General features: G+C 37.5%; 1 protein-coding gene across 1 annotated transcript in view; it reads right to left on the reverse strand.

Moving 5' to 3' along the window:
- Positions 1-17,872, reverse strand: part of TSPAN12 (tetraspanin 12) — a 71,129-nt gene that overhangs the window by 33,191 nt on the left and 20,066 nt on the right. Inside the window, exon 6 of the mRNA XM_049641737.1 lies at positions 2,189-2,263. Within this exon, the coding sequence (XP_049497694.1) occupies positions 2,189-2,263 (75 nt within the window). The remainder of the gene's footprint in view (positions 1-2,188; positions 2,264-17,872) is intronic.

Raw genomic sequence — 17,872 nt, forward strand, 5'->3', positions numbered from 1 at the left:
AGCACAAAGCCCATTCTATGCAAAGGCTGGGTTCTGCAAAATTTGGCAGCTAATAATAATGGCACTTTTCTTTCACACTGCTATTAGAGCAAAAGCAATAAAAAAAATTCTGACAAACTTTTTTTCCAAAGAACCATTTTCCACGTTTCTCTTTTAAACAGCCCAAACAACCCCTGCTCTATCATGATGACTTAGTGGGGAAGATTTGAATAAGCAAACAGTGATGTACGCACTCAACTGAAATGGCGGTGTGCATCCATATAGTACCACTATGACACCAAGAAGGTATGTGGCGATTGTCCCTTAACACAACAGAAGAAAGTATCTTCTAGAATTAGATTATATTAGAATCAAAACAGTTACTTTCACATACCTTAAATTAATTCATTTCATATTTGTTATAACTTGGGAGATTTATCAAATATTAGTATGACATAAAAACTATACAAACCATTTTAAAATCCATAGAGAGCAAACTTATTTCTAAAAACCTTTAATTATCAAAAAGAACATGATCAAAAGCTGAGCTGACGGGATCAGAGGTTAATTATACAACTACTATCTATTGCTTGAATGTCAAGAAGATATATGTATCTTGGGAAGAAAGAAAAAAATTGGAAGAGAACATCTCTTTATCAATAAAGCATAGAAACTGAGTCTGGAAGAACTACTCTTTCACTCCCCTAAATATACAATGTTTCTAGGGATGGAGTGAAAACGTGATTCTCAAAGACAGCAAGAACATTCCTATTTTAATAGGAGATTTCGTTTTAAAGAAAGTTTCTAACTTTCTTAAAATTAGTTAGAACCTGCCCTGACTTTTCAATTTTTAACAGAAAAAAAAAAATCATCGTAAATTCTCTCTTCTTACTAAGAGCTGTCAGACAGGGGAAGCACTACTGTTTTCGGAGGGGTTCAGAGAGGCGGTTGTGCCAAACATCGTTTACATGCAAATTAGCATATGCAAAGGACCCATTAGTCTCTAATTACCGCTTAGGATTCAAAACAGTCTCACAGGACAGTAACAGATTCACCACAGAATCTTCAACAACTGTATCGGTACCAAAACACGTCTATTTTATTACACAACTGCTGAAATGCCTCTCTGAAATAAATACAAAATAACCTCTCTCTTTTTAAAAGCTCTTAAATGTTAAAATGTTGAGGATTCACCTGGGGAACTTGTCACAAATGTGGATGCCTGGTGCCTGCCGTTTCTTCCTCTGCTTTCCCCTCTATTCTGGCCTAGTGCCCTATAATGTGCATTTTAAAGACTGCCCTGGGTGACTCCTGCTGTAGACAGTCCAAGGACTACTTGTTGAAAAACATCATCTTCCTGAAACAGAATTACTCCAAGATGCTCGCAGTGGAAAAATCTGGCCTGCCACCATGAAAACAGCCAGCAATCAAATATGCAGAGATGTTCAACCTCATTGGCGATAAACGCACCAATTTTCATCAATGACGTGGGCAAACGTTAAAAAAGTAATAATGCCTAGTGTTGTGCAAGGGTGAGGAGCAAGTGATTAACCAAGCAAGACTGGTAAAATCTGAAGACAGAGACTCTGACCCTTGTTCCTTCTCTCATTCATAGCTATAAAAGTTTGTTTCAGTTGATAAAATGAAAGAAAAAAAATGCTTCAGAGCTGTTTTCAGGTAGCCAAGTCTCAAACTAGCAGAGTGTTTCTAGGCTGAAGTAAACACACAGCAACTCCTCAAATATAATTCTTAAAGTAGAAGATGGCTCAGCTTGTTGCGAATAGAAGCTGCATGCTTCCTATTCATCAGCATACAGCTGCAGTGGGCATTTTCTGAGGCTTACATGTAGATTTCCAAGCTCTCCCAGATCCTGTTGCAAACACAAATCTTTCCTATTACACACTCAGAAGTTGGCACAATTATTTTAGGACACCTATTATTTGTAGTCTGTTGTATCCATGTTTAAGCAACCTGTGGAATTAAAGACATATAGTACAGCAAATAAAACATTACAAATTATGATTTGGAACTATGCTTTAGACACAGACAAGAAAATGTTAATTTTCAGAGGTATTGGGACCATCATTGTTATCATATAGTATAAACATTCAAATTAATAATCATGTGCCTAAATAACTCCAAAGTATGTGATTTAGAAGTCTGCACTAGAGATTGTCCAGATTGTAACTGTATCCCACTTTGAACTCACCATAATCTCCTGTTCGTACGTCCAAACACCGCAAGCCAGTTCCACACAGAAAATGACGAGCAAACTTCCAAAGTACTGTAGGAGAACAAACAGTTAATGCTGTTAGGATAGAATCAAAACGAGATGCAGTCATTAGACACAAGCTAAATATTATTCAGCATTGTTTATCCAGTGGACAAGAAAACAGAGGCATATAGTCAAGAAGCTCCCTTGGGAGTAGATGGGAGACGTGTCAGCAAATTTAGAGAAATCTGCAGACAACGTCCAACAACTCACGTACATGGGCCGTTTGGCTGGTGCTCTATTTTATCAAGTACTTTCATGATGAATTCACTCAAACACCTTGTGAAATGGATAGGACTACCTCATTTTATAAGTGAGAAAATAATGCAGAAAGTAGGCAGTGCGATTTGCTCAAGAATGTGTACAGCGAATTCTGGAGGGCTAAGACCCTCGCAGTTGTGTCCCTTAAGCCATACCTCGACACCTCTCCCATTGTGGAGGTACCATTGCAGAAATAGGAGGTAAAAGTGTGAGAAAGAAAGGGCTGTCTAAAAGCTCTCTTCACTAAATTCCAGCAGAAATAAAACAATACCAGCGCTTTCTGCATCTTACGTCACTGGGTCAGGGTGGGGGGTCCCCGGTAGTGATGATTAGTGATTAACCCCCGTTACTGGAATGACATTTCCCTTACGGGCAGGAACTTTACTGTGTCCCTTGTTACAAAGCAGGTGCTCAATAAAGATTTGTTATATAATAGAATAAATGAAAACAAAGCAGAGTGATATCACTGTAAGAGACTGGGAGCTGCCTTGGACTGGGTGATCTCTAGGAAGGTGATTTTTAGGAAGAGTCAGTAATGACAAGAAGGCAATGCTGATAAGATTCGTGGAAAAGCAATCCAGGAAGGGGAACTATTAAGTGCAAGGTCACCTATCTGAGCACGCTACTTCGTTAAAAATTCCCTGGTAACTGGAGTACAGAAGGAGGCAGGGTGGGTACAGGGAGTGTAAGTAGACCACGATGAGGAGCATAAAGAGCCAGATCTTCATGGGCAGTAAAAAGGATTTTGGCTTTTATTCAAAGTGTAATCAAAATCCAGCGGCATGTGACAAGATCTGACGTACATTATAAAAACATAATTCTGGCTGTTTTGTAAAAAACGACCTGCAGGAAAGCAAAGGTGTGATAACAAAAAAAATTGCTAAATAAAACAATTGCTGAGCTAGCATGGTAGCAGGGATGGGCTGATACAGGATTGTGAGCCATCAACACTTGAGCACTGAGCTTCTTTGCTCATCATTTTTGCCAAGAAAGGGGAGGAGGAAATAAGAAATCTCGAAAACTGAGCTGATTTTCTACTACTTCCAGGATATATCCCTGTTATTTAAAGACATCAGTCACTGCTACTAGTTTTAATTTGCTTCTTTCATATAAAAAAATAAAGAATATGTAGCTGCATAATCTCGTAGATCATAACATGGTTTGAAAATAAAAATTGGTTCAAAAGATAAAGTGATATTTGTTCAGGTATTCCATTTTAGCACTTTTGTTTTCAATATATGCAGTACTCCTGGTCAGCATCAATCTACTCAAATCTCATTGCCTTACTTTAAAGATTTTAGCCTTACAATGATGATCAGAAGAAAGTTTGTGAACACAGTACTCTAAGTCAGTTTTTCTGTAAACTCTCTTTCATGGCTTACTTAAGAGATTTCTAGACACAAACAATACTACATTTTCCCCTTATGTTACAAAGAGCAAATATTCAATAATTGTATACTAGATCAATTTTTTCTACGTTTTAGAAGACCCTGCAAGAGAGTAAGACTCTAGAGAAAAATTATACCATGGGATATTCTTGTTTTCTCAAATCCGTAATCTAAACTCTTTTCAAAATTGATGTTAGGTTACAATGAAGACCAAAGCAGCCCTGAAAAGCAAGACATCTCTAAAATAAAACATAGACATGGACACTGTTGCTTGTCAGGAGATAACCTTACTTTGCCTTGCAGATCACCAGGCAGATTTCTGGATTGATTTTATATCCTTTTAAATTCCACTTGAGTCGCTTCTCTTGTTTCTTGCCTCCTGGAGTCACTGGCCAGTGAAGGGCCAGCAGAAGGGCCCCAAGCACAGAACCCAGGGCAAAGTGCCCAGATGTAAGCAATACTTGTAATACCTGGGTAACTGTGCCAGGCCTATGGATCCAAACAGTGTAGTAACTACTCACACGCCAGCACCTCTGATTTCTTATGGTGAGCATTACAATGGGCTAGCAACATGATGACCTAAGCATCTCCAGGAATACATAAATAAAGCCTATATAACTAAAACAATCGCTTATTAAAAACTCAAAACTGAGATTATCTATCATGAGAAAGAAGAAGTCCACATAAGTTGGACACTGCTTTAACTCTGGGAAAACTCTAAAATTATTTTATCTTTTCAGATTTCCAGTGATGTCACTGGATGCAAGTTCTTTCATATAAAACAATACTTCTGTCTTTATTCTACTTATACTCGGGAGCAAAGATTTATTTCAGCTTCAGATTGAAAACGCACATTTCATCAACATTGTAAAACCTCCTTGAACTAAATTAAATCTAAAATTTAATTCAAATTATACATATATATGTTGTTGTTTTTTTTTTTTTACAAACAACGTTGCAGCCTCATGGTCAGATGCCTTTGCTTTGTTGTCATTGTATTGGCCTCACACATCTAGTCTTCTAATTCCAAGGAAAATGTTAAATGCCAAATCCATTGTGAACACAACAAAGAGAGATCAACCCCATTTACTCCTACTTTTTCTTTTTCGGTGAGCTCTGAGTCTTAGATGGTCATCTTCAGATTGACTATTGACCAGAGAATCCCTCTGCCAGTATTTTGTTTAAGGGCTGGACCTGAGTGAGGCATCTGCTAATCCATAATTTCAACAGAACAAAGGTAGCAAAGAATAAAGCAATGGCTCCTGCTGACCTTTGCTATGGTATGAAGTGCACATACGTGTCACATTTCACTAAAAAGCCCTCCATTGTCCTCGACAGTATTGGGAACATGTGCATATCTCCCCTGACGGCGTTAGCCTGTGTCTCTCCTGAACGTCTACATCTACCATCCCCCTGCACACGCCTGGGTGAGGTGGTCTGCGCCAATCTAGTTTGCAGACCAACCAGCTACTCTCATCTCCTTCCTGAAACTTGAGAAGAGCTCAGAATTTGGAGTCGGAAGACGGAAGTTCAAACCCAGATCTGAACACACTCTGTGACCTCTGGCAAATCATTAAACTGGCCTGACTTCAGTTTGCTCATCTGTATGGTCAAGAGGAAATAAAGCCTTCTTTGCTATTATCATCAAGGTTGATGGGAGGGTGGTTTGAAAAATGTTTTCATTTTAAATTTGCAAAACATTATACAAATGTTATTCTGAACCAGTGTGTGAAATGCAATCCAATATTGACTTGTCCTTCCTTGCCGTAGAGGAAGTGCATTACCTACAACGTGACCCGTTTTTTTCCTCATTATGGTTCTCCAGCATTTCCTCTCTCGTTCTTTACCACTTTGCTTTTCTCCTTCCCTCCATGTATGGCAGGGTTCCCACTGTGGTACATCAGGCCTCAGAGGCTTTGGCTTTTAAACCAGTGAGGTGCTTCACACATAAGACACAGTGCTCATTAACTATTTGATTATTGGTTCTGCCTGGCAGGGATCTAGTTCTTTTTTTTTTTTTTTTTAAGTTTGTTTATTTTGAGAGAGAGAGATAGAGCACAAGCAGGTGAGGGACAGAGAGAGAGGGAAAGAGAGAATCTCAAGCAGGCCCCGCACTGTCAGCAAGGAGCCCAACATGGGGCTCGAACCCACGAACCCTCAGATCATTACCTGAGCAGAAACCAAGCGTTGGACGCTTAATGGACGGAGTCAGCCAAGTGCCCCTGGCAGGGATCTTGTTCTTAAACATTATCTTATGCCCCGTACCTGAGCAGTACCTGTCACACAGCAACTAGTCAATAAATGTTTGGTGGGAATAATAGTTTACCAATGAAAAAGACCAATTTCAGATTTCCTTGAGATTCTCTAATTCGAACTGTTTCCTGTTGATGTTTGACTCCCCTTGACTTCTGCTTACACATTTAAAGAAATTTTAAATGTTGCCTTTCTGTTTTACTATGGTCTTTTTTTGTGGGTTACTATATGATAATCCGGTGTGCCTTTAAACAATTGGGACGATTTAATGAAGCTAAATGAGAGGAGCTTTCCTCAGCTACCAACAACTGAACATTTTCGACAAATGAAGAATGTGAAGCTGTGTGTTTATACAAAAAAAAAAAAAAAAAAAAATTCAGAATGCGATCATTTGCATGACAAACTATTTTATTTGCTTTAAACCTGATCCAATACAGAGTTCCTTAAAATAGCTAAGTTCATCTACTGTAACTCAACCAAAATTTGTGTTCTATGGATAAGCTTTATCTCTCAGCATATGTTCATGAAAAAAAGAAAACTGCATCAAATAAGGCAAGCGGGCAATAGGACACACACCCCAAAATATGCAATTAATTAGTGACTTTTTTTAACCAAATCTCTCAGGCTGAGGGTAATTACTGTCAGCTAAGAACTGAGAGCCCTCCCTAGGTTAGATAAAAGAAGATCAAATAAAACACTGTATGTGAAGTTGCTTTGTTGACTCTTTCTAAACGAGACAAATGAGAAGAACATGGGATCTGAAATAAAATAGACTTGGCCTCCAGATTCTGGCTCATGTACGTATCAATTGGATGAATGTGGGCAAACCACTAAGCCTCAGTTTCCTCATTTGTAAAATGAGAATGTTAAAAATAACCTTGCGGTGTTGTGCTAAGGATTCAATCAGGTAAAGTGTTCTTGGGTTGTAAACACTCCCTAAATAGCAGCTATTAGTAACCGTACCATAGCACCTAGTAGAGTATAAACTCAATGAGGACAAGACGTATCATTCTGGCTTAAATACTTAACATACTGACTGGGATAGTGCATGTACTCAAGGCCTATTTCTTGAGTAGATGTGCTAGGATCAGAGGAGGATGGTGAATAACATGATTCATTTCCTTTTATCAGCGGCACTCCCACTAAAGGATGTCTAATCCTACAAGCTATTTGACAAAATCTTTACTGAAATCCCTATCTAATGCGAATATAGCTGGTATTTTTCCAAACATCTCTATTAGGAAGCCAAGGAGGAAGTAGTGGGTGGGGAACCCAACTTCTCTTTAAAAAGGACTGAAATCAAGTTGTTATTTTAAACTAAGATTGGCCACAATATCCACAATATGGGAAGAATGGCATAGGGTTAACCACTCCCTTTGTCCACTGGAAATATTTGAGGAGGAAGAGAAGGACATCAAATCCCACCTTCCTATTTAAGCCCTTGGTGACTTGTGGGTAAATGCATCCCCCAAGAGAAACAAAGGAGAGTTATTCCTCCCTATTAAAGGTTATTTCATCTCATTATATGTATACAGACAAAATAGTAAAATCTCAAGGAAGTCCTTTCCTAAAAAAACATTTATTTATAAAAATGATTTGGTTCCCTGATACCATCCACCCCAGGATTTCCCCCTAAAGAAAGCAGATTAATAAATACATGTCCCTATCCCTTCTCCCTCCTGAAATTTCACTTAAAAAAAGGGGGAGGGGCATTTTTTTTAAAAAAGGTATATTCCCAGAGGTAAAGGAAAAGGAGATAGCAACAAGCATAGTTTGGAAATGTACAAATTTATCAACAGTCCCCCAAAAGCTGAGTCGTAACCTAGTGGAGAAATTTGAAAACAACAGGGTCCCCCAAATGCTCAGATATTGGCAGCTGGGATACCACTGAAAGTGGATGAAGGTAGAGCTAAAGAATGACTTGTTGCAAACCTGTTTAGGAAGAAGTGAGACCCCTCAGGTCCCTTTCCCCACACCAGGTAGCTGGGTGACTACCCAACCCCACCCATACGGAAGTTGGGGATATTCATTCATGTCTGGAGACAGTAAAACAGAGTGTCAGGACTAGGGACACTGGATACAGTAGAGGATAAAGTACTGTACTAAAAAAAAGAATTGAAGTTCAAATTTACACACCTTTTCCACAAAGGTTCAAAACTCCAGTCGAACCAAAATAAGCATTGGCTTTCTCGGTAGAATACCGGAAGCAAAAGGGCAGTGGAGGAATGTCCTCAACATTCTAGGGAAAAAATGATTTCTAACCTATAATTCCATAGCAGTCAAAATTATCATGAAAAGGCAAATAAAGCCATTTTTAGCCGTATAGGCTTCAAAAACTTGTCTCCTCTTCAGCAAACAACTGAAAGATGTGCTTCCTAAAATGAGAGACTGAACAGAAAATGGCAATGACTTGGAATCCAAAAAACGGGGATCTAAAATAAGAGAGAGACAAAGTAAATCCCAGAATGGTAGTAAAGGGATAGCCCATGATGCAAAAGCTTCAGTGGGCCTAGACTGGAGCATGTCTAGAATGTTCTGAGAGAGATTTCTTAAAAAAAAAAATTGATAGAATGCCCCAAATATTTGGACATATAAAGAGAACAGTTATACCAGAGGGAGTTTAGAGTTGAATTACACAGAAATACATAGAAAATAGAGTTATTAATTCCAAGAAAAACAAAGTATTATTCCAGAAAGAAAAATTAAGCCCAGTACTTTCCTGGCCCAGCTGTGAATAGTATTTACATAGTCCTAATCCTAAGCACTGATCTATCCAGAGTTATGACACGTCCGTGTTGAGATATGATAGGAAGTATGCATGAAAGGTTGGGGCATGAGGGCAGGAAAGGGCACCAGTTCTCCATCTTAATAAGTTCTTGAGCATAAGAAGTCAGTGGGTAGTATTACAGCTAAAAATTTTTAAAAATGAGAATTTACATAAATATGAGATTTAGAGATGGGGAAGTAAATTCCAAGGGAATCTGTGAAAACAAAATTGAGAGCAGCTGCCACTTAGGAGTGGAAGATGGCGTAAGACTACTATTTCTTGTAATAAGGCCTTGAGAATGAAATTAACTGTAAGTTATGTGCATGAAGCACTCTGATACAAATAAAAGCAAAATTAAAACAAACAATAGTCCCCCTGAAGCCCTGACACCAAAGAGAAGAAGCTTGGAGACAGGATTTTCTATGTTCTACATAGAAAACGTTTTTCAAACAGGCGGCGAATTTTAAGTGGCCCAATTATACTTCACGGTTACTGGAACTAAAGGTGGTGGGTGGCAAATGGAAACTTCATGCTCAGGTGCTGTCATCTTTTTGCTAAATGAACCTTCAGTAGCTTAAAATAGGAGTGCTACAACAAAATACAAAAGTGTATACTTAAATGTGATTTATAGACCCAACCCAGGGGTCTCTCTGTATTACTAGATCCTGTTTGGCAATTCGGATCTCTCCTGGAACATTGCTCATTAAAACCACACATACAGTCTTCTCAGATTAGTGTGAGTTGGATTATTTTCCATGATATTTCATTTCAGTCAAAAAATTATGAAGCTTAGAATTCTATTTTGTGGGCAATTTCATTCAATGAGAGGGGCCTGGTTTTAGTTAACTTGCTGGAGAGAGAGATATATTTGTATACTCAAGTCACATGAGTATATAACATTGTAAGTGCACAAAAGTATATTAAATGTGTGTAAAAAAATCAAGTATACTAATATAGCTATGCAAATATGTGTATGTGAGTGCATACACACACACATATGCATGCATAAATAATTTACTGTGCCAGAGATTTACATGCTATATAATTTATATAATTATATAATATGTAATATACAATTATATAATGCTATACTATATAATTTACTTCTCAAAAAATATTGCAAGAGCATCATTACGCTATTTTTAAAAAGAGAAAATGGAGCTAGGCACATTCTCACATAAGTGAGAGGCAATAGAACACTAAGTTTTTCAGAGCCCAGGTTCTGAAGTCAAACATCCTAGATTCAGATCCCAGCTTTACTACTTAATAGTTGGGCAAATCACTTTTCTAGATCTCAGTGTCCTCATCTGTAAAATGCAGATAACAATAGTGAAGCCTCATGGTATGGTTGGGAGAATTTACATACAATACTGGCTGGCACATAGCATGTTATTATATTAGGGATATTGGTGGTGGTGTTAGCGATATCTCACAATCTACCATTTAATAGACCCCCAACTTATGAACACACATGCACACAGGGACATGTTCACATATGTTTATATAAAACTTTTCTTATCTTTGAACTGATGGGGAATGACCTAAAAACCTATGTTCCCATCTTTGACCTTTCCCAGCTGGAAAAAAAAAGACTGCCAATAATTTCAAAATTTTAAAGATGGCAAAAAAAAAAAAAAATGTCCTTTTTTTGTCCATCTATAATGGCTAAAGGTACAAATGCTGTTTTACTGGCTATGTAAAATCCTTGACAAGTTATATCAGAAATTCCATCTCTTATTTTTATGTTTTGAACTTCTATTAAGTCAGTCAGATCAGCTTCTTTCCAATAGTAAAATTAATTTTTATTCTTATTCACATTTTACAATTTTATAATGAAGTCTCGAGTCATGTAGGCAATGAGTGCTTAACTGTTCATTAAATGGAACTTTTATGAAAGCACTAATAAATGAAAGTGATTTTTGTACCTTTAATTCTTTACTGTTAACAATCAATAATAATAAAATTTCTAAGAAAGTAGTATTTATTTTTGTATAAAATACCAAATAATTTTCACTTTTGGGAAAAGAGAGTAATGTTTAAATTTTCATTTCCAGCTTTGATCAGTCTAATGAAAACATAAAAGCAATCAATGTATTGAGTGTTTAAATGTGAAGAGTATTACATTTTATTTTATTTTATTCTAACGTTTATTTATTTTTGAGAGACAGAGAGAGACAGAGCATGAGTGGGGGAGGGGCAGAGAGAGAGGGAGACACAAAATCCGAAGCAGGCTCCATCCAGGCTCTGAGCTGTCAGCACAGAGCCCGACGCGGGTCTCCAACTCACAGACCGCGAGATCATGACCTGAGACAAAGTCGGCGCTCAACCAACTGAGCCACCCAGGCACCCCTGGGGAGTTTTAAGTTTTATAAGCAGTGAGAAATAGAGGAAAAAATATTTTTGATTACTAAGAGCATCTTATAGAAAATATATTCTATTACTGCAAAACTTCTATCTTCATTCCTTCCACCTTTAGAGAGAAGACTCTGAGATATACAGTATCTAAAGGAAACCAAAAGCCCTAGATCCAACCTACCACAAATAAACCAGGCACTTATTTTCCAAACTGTTTTTCTACATAAATACCAACTAGAAAATAACTTTTACATTAAAACAAAATTCTAATGTTTTCCTTGAACACTGTCATATAAGTTTCTCTGTGCAAGCAAGAGGATAATCAGCCAAGTATCACAGAACACTTTCAGTAAGAATATATTTCACTGAGAGAAAAGTAAAAATTATAGACACTGTAAAAATTATTTTAACCTGCTACGCTCTTAATTTATAGCTAAAAAAAATTATAACTAAAAACTCAGGCCGTTTTATCTTAAGAAACATTCAAAATATTGAAAACCAGAAAAGTCAGATTCGCTTATCTTGGAAAATTAGTACAACCTGAGATTCACCTCCCTGCAAATGAAAACAATTTCAAAATATAACATACTTTACTGGACATCTTAATATTTTTAAAACACGGTGCCTTCTGACTCCTATCTACACACTACATATCCAGCACTTATAACAAACAAAAAGTTTGATTAAAAGCCTACATTCATGAAATGATAAATGATAAACTCCAGTCTCTACCCTGTCAAATACTAAACTCTGCAAGCTTTCAGTGCTAAGTATCTCTATGTCAGTTGTTTATTTTTCCTTTCCTGGTGATTGGAGGTTTAAAAATATTATATTACTTATAGTTAGTAAATAAGAGAATTCCAGTGCCAAATATTTGTACAAGATAATGGAACAGCCGACATTTTGTTAAGAATCCACTGGGACTAAACTACTAACAGTCCAAGAGTACTTGCTGCTTAAAATATACACCCAGACAAAGCCTCTGTGTTAGCCTCGTCTCAAAACGATGTCATAGGCTTGGTACTTTCTGATGGCTAATTATTCACCACATTCTATGTCTCTCTACAAATTCTTCAAAGAAAAGGCAATGTTAAATATCCTTTAAGAATCACAAATGGAGTGAGATCAGTCTAATTTAGGAAAAAACCAGAACTATAAACCAATTTTTGAAGAAACATAATCTTGTAACTCCTGAGCCCATACAAAAGTTCAGGGTAAGGTAAGAAAATATGGGCATGATACGGTCCTTTGTTCATGCTTATGTTCAAATAAATATAGAGGAATATTTCTAATAGCACATCTAAATTCATGTTCCCTTTCAATTTTATCTTCTCCAGTAATTGCTGGGCTGATTTCTTTATCAAGGATGTTGGTGAAGTTCAAATTAGTACGTGTTTGCTTCATGTGCTGTTCAAACTATTTGAGAAATGTGTTACACCAGAATCTGAGGGACTTAGCCAAGGGCTACGAGTTCTCAGGGTCAATGATCTATATCATGAGAAGTAAACCATTAAGGGTGAGGCAATAAAGCAGCTGGACATGCTAGACAGGTTACCACACATATAGCTTCTGTTGCTTTGTAAGCTAGGTCAGCTAAAGTCTGCCTGCTCAGCCCTATCTCCAAAGATTTACAGGGTGTTACTGGTCTCTGAAGAGGCTATCTTTACATATAATTGGGCCATTTCTCAGAATTTGAGACAGGGGTTCCCATTACCAGACCCCGGGCAGAAAAGTGCAAACAGGAAGGAGCTTTAGAAATATTCTAAGCAACAATAGCCAAAATACGAAGCCAGACCTGCTTCGTATCCAGACTGCTCCTCTCACATAGACCCATCCAAAGGTGGTCAGATCCCTCCCGAACATACGAGGGGCAGGAGTTCATTATCACAGGCACTTTTATGACAGCATCTTTTAAGAGACAACAGGTTAAGAAACTGGAAATTTTAAAAGATGTTTTATTGGGCAGGAAGAGAACTTACACTCTAACCTCAGTCAGTAACTTTTGAACCTATTTGTATCTCTATGTCTGCGAAAGTTATCTTCTTCTAAATCACATTGTTTTAATTATTTGACGCTTATTTTGAGACAAGATATATGCACTTTAACTTATTTTTGTATATTCTCCAGAACACCACAAACCCTATTTGTTAAAAAGAGTATTATAATAAAATGTTTCCTTCAATTGTACACATCTACACCTACAAATATTTATTATAAGTACAGAGGGTTGTTTTCTTTCTTTCTTTCTTTCTTTTTCTTTCTTTCTTTCTTGTTTTGATAAATCTATTCAAGCAAAAAAACATTCTTCCTAAGCCAAAAATATACTTTCTTCCTTAAAAGAAGAAAGTCATGCTTAATGTTCAGGGAGAGAAAAATCATCAAATTCTCACCAAAGTTGTTCAAACATCAATATTTCAGCCTAAGTGATAGAAGGAATCGTGTAAATTAAACAGCATGAGGGGCGCCTGGGTGGCTCAGTTGGTTAAGCGTCCGACTTCGGCTGAGGTCGTGATCTCGTGGTCCGTGAGTTCGAGCCCCACATCAGGCCCTGTGCTGATGGCTCAGATCCTGGAGCCTGTTTCAGATTCTGTGTCTCCCTCTCTCTCTGACCCTCCCCCCATTCATGCTCTGTCTCTCTCTGTCTCAAAAATAAACGTTAAAAAAAAAAATTTAAACAGCATGAATTACAGAACTATTTTAAAGAAATGCACCCTTGTCACAACAAATATTTGAGCTACACCAACGTTGAAAAGTAGAAATCCTCCAAGACCTGCTTTTATCAACAGACCAACAATCATTTGAATGGAGTATATCCATTATCTATGGGTAAATGCTTCTAACACGCTTGGAAAGTTTATTCTCCAACAAGTTAAGCAGTTCTACAATAATCCTCTGACACCAGTTAGTTATTTATGGAACTGCTTTTTTTTCCCCCTGAAGCTGGAAAATTGCTGCAGCACTTCAAAGAACTACTGTTCTGACCCTTCCACAAGAGTCCTTGAACCTGGCTTGTCTCCCTAAGAACACCTTAGCCCTGCACCCAGTTTCCTGGTTACTACTTTAACCTGATAACCATATTTTTGCTGTGACACCTGAACTAAACACACCCAGATTCACATAATTTTTTTATAATGTACATCTGAAAAGAAAATTCTAAGACATTAGACTTCCCCACCTCAGTACCTTCATTTCTTCATCAGTAAAGGCACATTGTTAGAATAAAGTTTGTCTTCCATTCTCTCTTGTATCATTAAAGAAGGCTCATCATTTAAAAATGTGAAGCCCCCTTATCCCAGAGTGGCAAAACCAGGTACTATTTTCTCCCGGGTAAATGAGCAGAAAGCCCAGGGCAAGCAGGAAAGGACACTGCAAAAGATAGATCACATGACTCTTAGGCTCACAGAACTTCCAACTGCAGAGTAAGCACACATCAAGACTCTCCATAATGTGGCTTGAAAGCTCACAGAGCCACCTCTCTACCCTGCATATCTGGCCCACATTTCCCATATGACTGACACATGCCTTTCTCCACACACACCAGGAGCTTCCAAATGTTTTACTACAATTGCTCTATCCACCAGACTTTCAGTTCCTCCAGAGTACCTTCCCCCTCAGCAAGGACCTTTCTGTAAGCCACCTCCCACCTCTGCCCCCGATTCTCCCATCATCTCCTTTTCCTGTCCATGTATTAAACGTGTATTAAACAGTCTCAACAGAACAAGGTTATTGTTCCTTAGAGCTCTTTTAGAAAAGTACTTTAATAACACAAAGAGAAAACGTACAGAATTAAAATATTCTAATTATAAAAGACAAACGTCAGCCCATGCCTTCAACTCAGTTTGTAAAGCCTGCACAGAACATGAAATCCAAAAATATTTTCAATGCTAGTTTCCTCGAAGAGACGCTGAAAAAAATCATCTTTGTACTTAATGAGAAGTAACTGTTACACTGGCAAATATCATTTCATAAATGCTATCTTCTTAAGGACAATATTTCTACAATGTCTTTATAGCTGTGATCACTTTGATGAAATGTGTAGTTTCAAAATTTTAAAGTTCTAAAACTAAAAGAATGGTAATCTAAAGGAAATTCAGGGATAACCACTTATTTTAGAATAACCCAAATATATTGCTCAACAGAAATAGTGATATAACAATGCTTATACATTTCAAACAAAATTTAAAGCAGTGTTTGTCATGTGAACTGAGAAGATTCATCTTAATCTGAGCACATAACCAGGACCCGTTATCACCCTTTATCTGAAAAAAGGGAAAATTCTATGGATCACAAAGGGTTTTGAATTTATGAAATTTCAAGGGAAAAAACTTAAATTTAATTAATAAGCTATTATTTCATCATTAACTTCATGAGACACTGCATAGAGAGTAAATATTAAACATCATTTTCTAAAAAGTTTATCTAAAAGCTATTTCCTCAATGGTTGAAATGACTTAATTCTCTCACCTTTTACGTGTGTCATTTGCCCTCTTGCTTGAACTCTGTACTCTAGGGACACTGATTCCTGAGTCAGTCTTACAGCTATATGATTTTACATAAATGCCTACTGTTTTACATTTGCCAAAGGAAGCCAACAGACTGGCAATGTGGAAGCAGAGGACAAAGCAAAACCACAGCACAATTGCTGAACTGACCTCAAGGGAGCATTTGCTGAACCGGTAACCAGCATTCACAGCTGGAACGAACCTTTCAATGGAACATGCTGGCAGAGAAATACCTGGCTTTAAATGCTACGCAGACTAAAGACGTTCACCAAATTAATGGATATAGATTTACATGGCTTATATTTAGTCAAAGCTATCTCATCGTATATATTAAGAAACAACACACAATAAAGCTTAAAATGTTTACTATGATAGAGTACACCTAAATTATGCAAAGGTCAGAAATATAAAAACTATTCGCACTTCAAACCCCAAAGTAAGCAGAAAGTCCAATGAGCACTCAAAATCCCGTCACAAAGACCCAACACTAAGGGCATGAATATCACACAATTGTCCCAAGCCCCTGTCTTGGACACATTTACTTTTAAAGACATCTGCTTATGTGCTTTTCTGGGGCATAATCAGAGGTAGTCAAACCAACATGACTTAAGGAACAGAAGAGGTCACGGAACTCTGTGCTGGGCTTTTGTGCATACAAAAGCAAGTTGTGCAAACTGAGAGCCTCTGAATCCAGAAATGCCTACATCATCTTCAGTTTCCTCCAAAGACCTGAGACCCTTTGTGAGTTTAACAACTAAGTTTGAAAACTATAGCTTTTAAAGAGTTCTAGTTGAAAGGTCACAATAATATGCCTGTATTGCAGAGATGTGTTTTGATCATATGAAAAGTGCATCAGTGTAGAATAATACCTACTTCCTGATGTCAAGTAATACAAATTGTACGGTCATGTACAATTCTTTATTCATAATTCCACTTCAGCAAGGTCTACTGAATTCATCTACCTTCCATCCCCAAAGTCTTAGTTCTGACCCCAGCCATGGCTTTGAAGACTACTGTGTGATCACTAACGGGGCTTCCCAATGCCTCCAACCCTAAGTACTAGAAAAATCCACTGGCTCTTCATAGCCCAAGGGACAACATCAGACTCTCTCCTACAAAGACCTTCACAACTGGGCTACTTCAGGTGTTTTTCTCAGTGCAGTGACACTACAGCCACACAAAATTTCTAAGTTACTCCTCTGTGTCTTTGCACACTTTTCATGTTGTTCTAGAGCCCCTCCCTCCCCTTCTCCACCAGAAAACTCTGATGCATTCAATATCTTTTCAATAGCTCAAATAAAGACCCTCCTTCGAAACCGGTCATAAGTCTCCAGTCGCTCCTTATTCTGTGTTCCCACACTTATTTACTTCTAACTTTAATATTGTATTAAATTTTGTTATTTTCTTTCTATTCCCCCCTTTCATCTTTGTATCTCAAGTGTCTACCACATGCTGGCCAAAGGACATCTGTCTAAAGAGGGAAAAAGGAAAGAAACAGGGAGTGGGAAGGAAAGGAGGAAAGAGGAAAGGATAAATGGCTGGATTCTGTGATAAAAGAAGAGGGAACTATGGTAGAACTTTTATGATAAGGATATTAAAAGAGTATATTTTTAAAGGCTAAATGACCACTGAATGCCTTGGAATTATAAATGAAGCACATTTAAGTCTTAGAGAAATAATGCCAATAATTTATTAATGTATTTTAACAGTAGTGTGGTGTAGTTAGTGAACCCGGCATGGGCTTGAGCAAGGACTCTATTTGAAGGCTAATGATGGCAACTAGCAGCCCTGAATCTTTGGGCACCCTTCCTTCCCTCATCTGTACAATAAATCAAACCACAAAAATTTGCTGTATTTTCTGAGGAAACAAAGTACAACACTGGGCAGATGCTGAATACGTGGTCAATAATATGATGGACCTTAATTGAGAAACATAGATGCTAGGCTACCAACCAAAATCATAAACAGAAAATAATAAAGATATTTAACTCAATAGTTTAATTTTAACTTAATGGCTTATGACTAGCTATATAATTATAAAATTTATAACTGCTTGAAAGCAGGCCTTAAACAGAGAGTCTGTAGAAAATTACCA

This window comes from Panthera uncia, chromosome A2 (assembly GCF_023721935.1).
Source record: "Panthera uncia isolate 11264 chromosome A2, Puncia_PCG_1.0, whole genome shotgun sequence".
NCBI lineage: Eukaryota > Metazoa > Chordata > Mammalia > Carnivora > Felidae > Panthera > Panthera uncia.